This window comes from Corapipo altera, unplaced genomic scaffold (assembly GCF_003945725.1).
Source record: "Corapipo altera isolate COAL_440 unplaced genomic scaffold, ASM394572v1 56, whole genome shotgun sequence".
NCBI lineage: Eukaryota > Metazoa > Chordata > Aves > Passeriformes > Pipridae > Corapipo > Corapipo altera.
In genome coordinates, this window is record NW_020884896.1 from 4,587,221 (window position 1) to 4,597,694 (window position 10,474).

Consider the following 10,474-nt stretch of genomic DNA (forward strand, 5'->3'; position numbering starts at 1 on the left):
GAGACCTGCTGACTGTTATTATCTTGATGCTTAGTTGTCCCTCCTGTAGGTTTTTCTGTCTGTTCAGGCTCCAAGTGCTGTGTCTCCGGCAGGATATCCCTGTGAGTGTTTGTAGAGGACCTTGCACAGCAGGGCCTGGCCTGCCACTGAGGCTTTGCAGATGCTGTGGGAATGCAAACAGCAAATGTTAAACCCAGCGGCTGCTCCCAGACCCTCCTTGTGAATTCCTGCTGCTTTTGGGTTGATAAAGTTTATCATCAGGGACTGGTGGAAACAAGCCAAGACAGCTATTGACTTAGCTGAAACCAGCCTTTTCCCTTATGCAAAGGCTCTGATAGGGGTACTCTTAAGGATACTTGCCAGTAGGAATCAGTGAGGCTTTCTCTTCCCAATGATTGCCTTCTAAATGTAGCGCTGGTTGTGTCACTAAATGCTCCTCTGTTGAGCTAGCCGTTTTGCCTCTCCCCAGGCTAGATTTCACAGCAGGGCAGCAGAGGCGAAGCTTACAGAGACAGGTATCTTACCTCCTGCATCGAGGGCATCTTCTGAGTCTTCCAGCCGGGTTTCTCATTTGCCGCGGCTGGAAATGGGAATGATTTTGATGTTGTTCTTTCTGCAGAGCAGCACAGCAGTTTGCCCTCAGCCCAGGTAGCTGTGACAACTTGATGTTTGATGCTGATGCTCATGGTTTCTGTTTGTCGATGCTGCTCTGCAATGGGAAGGGCTGAAAGGGCTGGCGATGGTTTCAGATAATTATGGGTCTCATCTCAGCTTGGGTCTCTTCTTTTCTTTCCCAGGTTGTTTCAGTGTGAAAAGCCCAGCCTGGCTGAGCAGTAGGCAGGGTGCTTGGGCTGAGGCAGCAATTTCCCATGCTGGTTACTGCCATCACCCCGCAGGGCAAGGCTGGGGTCTGCCTGCAGCCTGCCCAGCACCTGGGCAGAAGTGGCTGGGAGCATGGGGGTCTCTTGGGGCTGTTCACCGTGGGTGCTTTGGTACCAGGATAATGTCCCAAGCCCTGGTGGGTGTCCCTGGGAGTCTCCCAGGCTGAGCCCCTGTTGCCTGAGGCTGTCACCAGAGAGGTCAGGGAGAGGGAGATCTGAAAGTGCCAGTCCTGCAAAAACATTCTTAGAAATGTCTGAGCTGGGGCATGTCTGCAACTCTAATAAAATCCCATTGAGAGCGAGCAGCTGGGGATCCGTGGGAGACGGCTGGAGTGGACAGGCATTTGTCAAATCAGCAACTGATACTAAATGGGGTACCTGAGGCAGGCTGAGCTGTTGCGAGTGGCTCGGGGGGCTCCGTGCTGCAAAGCAGCCGTGAAATGGGCGAGACCTGAGTGTTCCTGGGCCAGACCCTGCCCCGGAGGGATATCCCTGGGAGGTGCGGGAGAGGGGCTCCCCCGGGCTGGGGAGGTGGCGGTGGGAACGCTGTGGCTGTGGTTTCGGCCAGAGGGCACATGCTTTCAAAAGCAGGCAGGTGGGGCAGGGGGCGGCTGGGGCCCAGGAATCTGCGGGGGGATAAAATGTCTCAATGAAAACCGAGGGGGCTGGGCCGGCCTGGAGCCGCAGGTGGGACAGAAAACCAGGAGGAGAGGCGGCTGCGGGTGTGTGGACGGGGCCGAGGAGGGCCGCCCAGCTCCGGGCCCTGCAGGCACCCAGGGCCGGGGGCGGCCCGGCCCCGCGCCCTGGCCGCGCTCCAGCTCCGGGCTTTGCCGGCGGCAGCACCATTGTGGGTGCCCGGGGCCCTGCGCGGCCATTCCCATGGAAATGCCTGGGGGCTGCAGAATGGAGACCCTGTTCCCGGCCTGAGAGAGGGGGGCGGCCGCCATTGTCCGCCTGGGAACCGGGGGCTCCCCTCCGTGTCTGCTCAGCCCCGCGGAGCTTCCTGAAGCCGCAGAGTGAGAGAGCGAGGGTGGGAGAGGAGCCTGGGCCCGGCCGGCATCAGGGGGGACCGTCTGGAACAGGTTTGTTGCCTGCCTCCCTCAAAGCCCGGGCATTGCAGTGTTCCTGGTGCTGGGAGGGTGGGCTGTGGAGCAGGCCGGAGCTCCCTGCTGCCCCGGGGGTGGCAGCTCTGGAAAGGCCCGTGGATGGACAGTCTTGGTCTCTCGGCACTGGTGTTTGTCAGTCGCACAGGTTACTTGTGTTCACAGTTCAGATGCTGTTTGTCTCCTGTCCTTGCATCTTTGTTGGAGCATGCTGATCTTGCTCGTCTGTCTTGCAGAGATGACTCTCCTGTCCTCCCAGACACCGTCCCTGGAGACATCCTCGGCCGCCACTGAGAGCGCAGAGCAAAGGATGCTGGAGAAGAGGTCCAAGGTTATCGAGGAACTGCTCCAGACAGAGCGGGACTATATCAGAGACCTGGAGATGTGCGTGGAGAGAATCATGGTGCCCCTGCAACAGGCACAGGTAGAAGCTGGGAGGGAGGGCAGGCTGTGGTGCAGCACTGGAGAATTGGGGTGAGGATATTGAATCCATTTTGTTTTCAGAGGCGAGCAAGCAGCATGGAAACCCATAAAGGAAATTCAAGCTGTGCCGAGGGGAACAGGATGGTTCTCGCAACTCCTTGCATTTGTAGCAATAGCCTGTCTGTTTTGAGATCCTGCTGAGCTTTCAGGCTTGCTGAGAGCAAGAGACCTGGGAGCAAGTATCACAGATTCATTACCTGGGGCAGGAAATGTTCCTCTTCATTTGATTTGTAGGCTAAATTCATTGTCAGGAGAATTAAAATATGGAGTCTTAGCATGGGGACAGAATTATTGGGAGGAGAGCGAGAAAAACAAGGTGAACTGAGGCGGGGATTGAATTGCTGGGAAAGAGGAGGACACTGTGGTAGGACACGTTAGGAGTAAGAGTTTCAGTGCACTGGGGGACAAGGGAGCGTGTGCAGAAGTCACTGTGATGGAAGGAGGTGGCAACAGGTGTCTGCTGTGAAGCTGAGGACTGATGAGTTGGAGGAGGGCAAGAGGGGGCTATTGGGTCTGACTTGGACTTGTTCCCCCATCCAGGACATCTCTTTTCCCGTTCACTAGATGCAGAACATAGACTTTGAGGCCCTTTTTGGAAACATCCACATGGTGATTAGCTTCTCCAAGCAGCTGCTGTCCACCTTGGAGGCTTCAGATGCCATTGGTATGGATTCTGCTGTTAACTTTTGTCAGAAGGCTGGGATGAGCTTTGCTAGTGGCTGGGCATAACAGTTTAAATGGTGGGAGAAGATCACTGGGACTTGACTTTCTCCCTGCTGGTCTCTGTTGCCGCTCATCAATCCAACAGCAAAGCCAGGGAGATCTGTATTGCCCCATGGGTCACTGCTGAGGAACACGGTGCCTGTAGCCCTCCGTGGCCCCTTGCCCCAAAGCGAGCCCCAGTCCTCGCTCCTGCCCTGCCCCTTCAGACCTTGGGCTGCCGGTGCCTTTGCTCTTTGGCTTCAGCAACCAGTGTCTCCACTTCTCACCTCTGGGAGACCTGGATTGATTGAGCTCTACATGCTAGTTGGTGAGGAGGAGGTGTCCTGCATGTTCTAGTAGCACTGTCTTCTTGACCTGTTTGTGTGGAACGGGAACGCTGGACATCTCACCATGAGGGACACCAACGTTTTTGAAGGCACCTGGGGACCAGGTGACACTGAAATCCTGCTTTGTTGCTGTCTGCAGGGCCAGTGTTCCTGGCACAGCGTGCAGAGCTGGAGAGTGTCTACAGGGTGTATTGCCAGAACCATGATGAGGCCATCGCACTGCTGGAAACCTATGAGAAGGATGAGAAAATGCAGAAACTACTCCTGGACCTATTGGATAGCCTCAGGTTGGAGCCTCTGTCTGGCAACCACCAGGCTGGGGTAGGGGGGATCAGTCTTCAACATCCCTACCTCTCTGTCAGCAGTGTTTGAACAGTTCAGGTCTACTGTGTCACTGCATTGTTGACCAGGCACTGGATTCATATGGCCCCCTGCCCCAATGCACAAGTGCTGGAAAACCTGCAGACCCCCTTAAATCTGCATAGAAGCCACCAAGGTGCAGAGGAGGTGGCACATACTGTGTTCAGGGCTCCTGTTTCCCTAACTCTGACCCACCAAGGCTGGTGAGGAAGGAGCCGCTTTGCCTGGCTCAGTGACTGCCATGGCTCCAGCTTGTGCAGGTTAATGCCCCAGGAGCTGGCAACTGCTCTGAGGGGACAGGGCTGCACACCTGCCACCACATTAACCCATTGCTTTTCTTTGCTTTTTGGCACTCTGTGGGCCGGCAGGAGCCTGTACAGTGAGTGGTAAGTGCATCCTTCCACTTAGTCCTTGCTTGTCTGTCTGTCTTGGCTTTGCTTTCTTTTGTAACTAATCTGCTGCCACTGGCTGGGTGCGTGCTGGGGAGGCCTAACAGTACCTTGGGGCACACCTGTGAGGAGGGGGTGGGGTGGTATGATTGCAGCAGAGCCAGTGGATGGGCTATACAGGTAGGAGTACAGGGGATGAGGAATGGGGAGGTTTTGATCAGGAAACAGGTTTTGGGAGCCCTCAGCAGTGACTGAGCACAGTTGGGTGGTGGGACAGAGTCTGAGACAGGTGGCGCTCTGGCAAGTCTGAGGCTGTGCCTATGTAGAATTTCATGGTGGGTCTGGTGATGGAGAGGATCCAGGCTGGGAAAAATCACCTGGTATGAGTGAGAACTGGAAACCCGGCGTTGATCTGACAGCACCAGGAGTTCAGGAGTGCAGTGAGTTTGGACATGAGGGTGGCATGACTTAGGGAGTACAGTGGTTTTAGAGGTGGTGTTCTGAGTCTGGTTGGCTTGGTTTGAGGAGGCAGAATTCATGTGACAGAGCTGGACTAACACATCTCCTGTGTCCTGACTTCCCAGGGGCTGCACAAACTACATTAACCTGGGCTCCTTCCTCATCAAACCAGTGCAAAGGGTGATGCGGTACCCACTGCTGCTGATGGAGCTGCTGAGTGCCACTCCCGAGGCTCATCCTGATAAGGCACCACTCACAGCTGCTGTCCTTGCAGTCAAAGAAATCAACGTCAACATCAATGAATACAAGCGCCGGAAGGACCTGGGTGAGAAGCTGGGCAGTGCTGGGCAGAGAGAGACAGGAGTGGGTGTGTTGAGATTGGTGTCTGCTCACCCCTGAGCCTTAGCTGACACACAGAGTCATGGACCTTTAAGGTCCCTTCCAGTCCAGACCATTCTATAGTGATATGTGGGATACTTGGGACTACAGAGGCTTGGGGAGGGGGAGAACCAGCAAGGTGAATGTTAATGAGGCACTGTAAGACATGAGTGTTGTGCTTATGAGGGTTTTAATTTCTATATCAATCTCTTTAGTGCTAAAGTACAGGAAGGGGGATGAGGATAGCCTCATGGAGAAGATCTCCAAGCTCAACTTCCACTCTATCATCAAGAAATCCAACCGTGTGAGCAGCCACCTCAAGCATCTCACAGGCTTTGCACCCCAGGTAATGTGCATCATACACTTACACCCTGCAGTGCTTCTCCAGTGGTATCTGCTGTTCCTCCACCCCCCTTCCCCAAAGTGTAGCTCTGATCAAGAGCAGCAAGGCAGTGTGAGCTTAGGGTCTGAACCACCCATCTCTGCTGTTCAGCTTGTGGGCAAGAGGCCCCACATCTTGCACTCTGGAAGGTGCTGGAGTCATGCATTGACTTCCTTGAAACACTTTCTCTCATAGCTGAAGGATGAAGCCTTCGAAGAAATGGAGAAAAATTTCCGGATGCAGGAGCGGCTGATCAAGTCCTTCATCCGAGACCTTTCCCTCTACCTGCAGCATGTTCGGGTGAGTCAGTCTGGGTGTGATGCCAAACCTGTGGGACTCGCCGTGCACTGCCCCTCCTGTCTGCATGGTGTGTGCCTGCAGTGCCTCTGGCCAGGGCTTTTGGCCTCAGCCCTGCTGGGAGGGTGGTCTCTGAGTGTCTGGGCTGCCTTGGGAGGCCTCTTCTGGACAGCAGGCATGGTTGAGCTGACTTGTCTCCCTGGTGCAGGAGTCTGCTTGTATGAAGGCACTGGCAGCAGGGAGCATGTGGGACTTGTGCACAGAGAAGGCGAGTGGGGACTTGGACCAGTTCCAGAAAGTGAATCGTCTCATCAGCGACCAACTCTTCTCCAACTTTGTGAGTGAGGCTGTGCTCCCATATGCTGGGGGTACCCCTCAGGGGCCCTCCCTGGGGGCTTGCTGCAGAAGGGCAGCCCCTGGGAGGCTGCAGGGAGGGTAACTTGGGAGAGGTGTGAGCACTCCTGCTTAGTTCTTCCTTCCTGAGAGCTTTGATGCCTGGGAATTTATGGATGTGCCTGTTAGAAACACATTTTTTCAGCCCTACCTGAAAATGCTACAACTCTTTATGTGAGTGTTTTGGGTACTTTCTATGGTGTTACCTGTGCTGGCACAGTTACATAAGATTATAGAATAATTCCTCTTGGAAGGGAGCTCTGGAGCTTTTGTGGGTGCCACCAGGAAGACAGTCCCTGTACTGTCCTAGGGAGGACATTTTCCTGTGTGCTGGAAAATGAGCTATTAGTGTTCACTGCACAGTGGGAGAGAGCATCTTGTCTCACCTTCTCTCTGCATCTCTGCCCACCAGAAAGAGCGGACGGAGCGGCTGGTGAGCTCCCCCCTGAACCAGCTGCTGAGCATGTTTGCAGGGCCCCACAAGCTGGTGCAGAAACGGTTCGACAAGCTACTTGACTTCCACAACTGCACGGAGAGAGCGGAGAAGCTGAAGGACAAGCGAACCCTGGAGGAGCTGCAGTCAGCCCGCAACAACTACGAGGCCCTCAATGCCCAGCTGCTGGATGAGCTGCCCAAGTTCCTGCGCTTCGCCAAGGAGCTGTTTGCCAACTGCGTGCGGGGCTACGCCGAGGCACACTGCGACTTCGTGCGCCTGGCCCTGGAGGAGCTGAGACCACTGCTGTCGGTGGGTTCCCGGAGTGCAGACAGTTCTCTGGGCTCGGTGCAGCACTAAACTCTGTGCAGAGCTTGTCCCTGTTTAAGATTCTCTGCCTGGGAGAATCTCAGGTCATGAGTTTGAGGACCACTCAGAGCTTAGTCCAGGCAGGACTGCAAATCTGGGTCCGATGCAAGTCACAGGCAGGATGCAGAACCCCTGTCATGGTCTTTGCTGTAGCTCTTGGCCACTTTTCCCAGCAACTGTCACCTAACAGGATGTCCAACTCTGCTCTGGTTCTAGTTGCTAAAGGTGTCTGGCAGGGAGGGGAACCTCATTGCCATCTTCCAGGATGAGCACAGTCGAGTCCTCCAGCAGCTCCAGGCCTTCACCTTCTTCCCAGAGTCCCAGGCAGCTCCCAAGAAGACTTTTGAGAGGAAGAGCATGGAGCGGCAGTCTGCCCGGCGGCAGCCCCTTGGCAGCTTGGTGAGTTCCCTCTGCCTGGTGTCAGGGTTTGCAGAGCCCAGGACCGCCACTCACACCTGCCTTGTTTCTTCCGCAGCCGACCTACTTCCTGCAGTCGGATGATGTCCGAGCTGCCCTCCTGGCCCGCTATCCCCCAGAGAGTCTCTTCCAGGCAGAGCGCAATTTCAATGCTGCCCAGGACCTGGATGTCTCACTGCTAGAAGGAGACATTGTGGGCGTCATCAAGAAGAAGGACCCCATGGGCAGCCAGAATCGCTGGCTCATAGATAATGGGGGTGAGTGGCTGCTCCCTGCCCTTGCTGCCTGTGGGGAGTCCCTTCCTCTGGTTGTCCTATGCCCCAGTCTGACTTCTCTTTCTTTGCCTCTCTGCAGTGACGAAAGGGTTTGTGTACAGCTCCTTTCTGAAGCCCTACAACCCACGCCGCAGTCAGTCGGACGTCTCTGTGGGCAGCCACTCTTCCAACGAGTCGGAGCACAGCAACTCCTCTCCCCACAGCAACGCCACACTGACCTTCAGCCCCAGCGGGGCGGCTGTCACCTTCACTCAGAAACCCCTGAAGGACTCTGCCTCCCCGGCAGACACGTACCAGTCTGGGCAGCCCCCCTTGGAGATGGACTCCCCCTCTCTGCCCCAGCTTGGGTGCGGTGACAGGACAGCCCCACTGGAGGCTGGTACGGTGATGTCTCAGTGCCGCTACAGCCGCCCCGAGCTGGGCTGCAGCCCCAGCTCTCGCAACGGGCACCTCACCAAAGCACATCTCAGGCCCACGTCCTCAGTGGAGGATAGAGACTCTGGATTGGAGAGCAGCGAGTCAGAGGGCAACCAGGTGAGTTCTCAGGCACCCCTGGGAGGCGGGGGATCCCGAGGGCTGATCCCCTTGCTTGACTGGGGACTGAGTCATCCTCCTCCCTGGGAATGACCAGGGAGAGGTGAAACATGAAGTATGAGATCTTTTCTCCCAGCAGCAGAGGTGCAGAGGCAGAGAACCAGGCTGCAGATGGGGGTGGGCAGGTGGATGCAGCTCTGGCAGAGGCCAGGACAGGGCTAGGGCTGGCACTGTGTGGTGAAAAGGACAAAAGCCCACGCGTCCTATGCATTACAACAGCAAGGCTGTGTGGTCTGACCATCCAAGTGATACTCTCCCTCTGTCTGGCAGGTCTATTACGCTCTCTACACCTTCAAAGGCCGAAACACTAATGAGCTGAGTGTGTCAGCTAACCAGAGACTCAAGATCCTGCAGTTTGAGGACATCACAGGCAATCAGGAGTGGTGGCTGGCCGAGGCACACGGGAAGCAGGGCTATGTGCCCTCAAGTTACATCCGGAAGACAGAGTACACGTGAGGCGGCAGGCAGGAGCCTGCACCCCATACCTTGTTCCTGCCAGGACTGCTGGGGGTCTTGGGGAGGCTGGCCAGCCCCCACTGCTTGCCCCAAGACTGTCCCTCTCACAGCTGTGCAGTGCTATTGGGCCCCAGCACACCGGCTGCCACCTCCCCATCAAGGGAGGAAGAATGGTGAGCTGGCCAGGTAGGCAGGACAGGTAGCTTATGTGGGGGCAGGGGTGAGTTCACCTGTGCTGTTTGAGCCTCCTGTGTGCAGCCAGGGGCAGGGGAGCAAGGCTTGGGGCTGTGGTCTGCCCAGGAGGGTAAGGCTCGACTAAAGCTGAGGAGCTGCTGTGGGTTTAAATTGTGGAAGACTAATGCCAAGTGTCTGGAGACTGTGTTTAGTCAAGTAGTATTAAAAGCAGCCCAGATTTCGCCAATGTGCTCTCTGTGCCTTCTCAGCAGCAGCAGGAGCTGGGTTTTTTCTATCTGTGCAGGACCCAGGGTGGGACATCTACACCTGCCTGGGGAAGCAGCTCTGAGGTTTACTGGGAGTAGCTGAGCTCCAGGGCTGGGATGGGCCTGGCCTCTGAAATTCCCACAACGAAGCCCTCAGCAGGTGCCTTACCCCTGGGCCTGGCCTTCCAGGGGCTCAGGCTCTCCAAGCTCTGCTGCTACCAGGAGCCATCAGGTTCTCATCTCAGGTGAGCCAGAAGTCCAGAACACCATCTTGCCTTGTCAGTGCATTTCCCATGCCCAAGACCCAGCTTTGCACTGACAAGCCCACCTGGAAGCTCTGGGCTGGGGCAGGGCGGAAGGCAAAGCACAAATTGTCCTCCAGTTTGGATTTTTGGGGGCTCTGACCAGAATTGCCTCACCTGTGCCTTCGTTCAGGGCACTGGAGACAGTGCTGATGTTCTGGAAGGGCAGGACCATCCCTGGGAGGGATGTGCTGCCTTTTGGTGGGTTGGTGTGTGATACCTGCTGCTGCCATGCCCAGAAGGGAAGAAGCTCTCTTCATGGGGCAATGTTTGTATCCCCTGTACTGCTGCTCTGTAAATAAAGATTTGCCCTTGTGTATAGAAGGTGCCTGTGCAAATGTTGGGAGAGCTGGGAGGAGTGGCCTGGCCACTGCTGCAGTGGGGGCAAAGCCCACAGACTTCATGCAGATCCTGCAAGGCCAGGAAAATTCCCTTTCACTGGGGTCCAGCATGCTTCTGCCATGGTGTTTGTGCCAGCTCCAGCTCACGCACTGGGAAACCCTCACAGGAACGTTCTTCATTAAGATTAAGTGATTGCACTGCCCTTTTCCCCTGCAGGGTGGGGGGGTTCGTGTTTCCACCTGCTCCCTCCATGCCAGCACTGAGGTCAGCACTACAGCTCCTGACTTTGGTGTCCAGGAACAAAGAGGAGGCAAGAGTTTGTCAAGAGTAACCACCATATTTTGTGTGTGCATGGCTGTAGCACAGACACGTGCCTGTACCTCTTCAGCTTGTCTCCACCACAGTCAGGTTTGCAGTCTGGAGCCACAGCCCAAAATGTGCCCCACTGCTGGTTACGTATAGCCTCAGGGAAGGGCTCATTTATTTGCACTACCATCGATGGGATCATAGCCACAGGGAAGGCTGGCAGACCCTGGTTTTGCCACATAGTGTTCATGCACGGGTATAGCTGTGCCACTCAGTTTGGACTGCCCACCCCTCTGCGTAACCTCTGTGGGCAGCTTCCCCCAAGCACTAGCTGGGTTTAAGGCTAAACCAAGACTTACTTGATGT

General features: G+C 55.8%; 1 protein-coding gene across 6 annotated transcripts in view; it reads left to right on the plus strand.

Moving 5' to 3' along the window:
* The window catches only part of DNMBP (dynamin binding protein), a 31,347-nt gene extending 21,568 nt beyond the window's left edge, over positions 1 to 9,779 (plus strand). For 4 of the 6 annotated variants that reach the window (XM_027648066.1, XM_027648065.1, XM_027648068.1 and 1 more), the window contains 13 exons: positions 2,221 to 2,408; positions 3,032 to 3,131; positions 3,656 to 3,803; positions 4,245 to 4,262; positions 4,850 to 5,049; positions 5,318 to 5,448; positions 5,680 to 5,784; positions 5,990 to 6,118; positions 6,587 to 6,919; positions 7,193 to 7,375; positions 7,452 to 7,650; positions 7,748 to 8,202; positions 8,533 to 9,779. In XM_027648066.1, coding sequence (XP_027503867.1) covers positions 2,221 to 2,408; positions 3,032 to 3,131; positions 3,656 to 3,803; positions 4,245 to 4,262; positions 4,850 to 5,049; positions 5,318 to 5,448; positions 5,680 to 5,784; positions 5,990 to 6,118; positions 6,587 to 6,919; positions 7,193 to 7,375; positions 7,452 to 7,650; positions 7,748 to 8,202; positions 8,533 to 8,718 — 2,375 coding nt within the window. In that variant the 3' untranslated portion in view covers positions 8,719 to 9,779. Of the gene's footprint in view, positions 1 to 1,718; positions 1,964 to 2,220; positions 2,409 to 3,031; positions 3,132 to 3,655; positions 3,804 to 4,244; positions 4,263 to 4,849; positions 5,050 to 5,317; positions 5,449 to 5,679; positions 5,785 to 5,989; positions 6,119 to 6,586; positions 6,920 to 7,192; positions 7,376 to 7,451; positions 7,651 to 7,747; positions 8,203 to 8,532 lie in introns of those variants that run through there. The other 2 variants (XM_027648069.1, XM_027648071.1) reach the window with 2 other exon arrangements.
* The last annotated feature ends 695 nt before the right edge of the window (positions 9,780 to 10,474 follow it).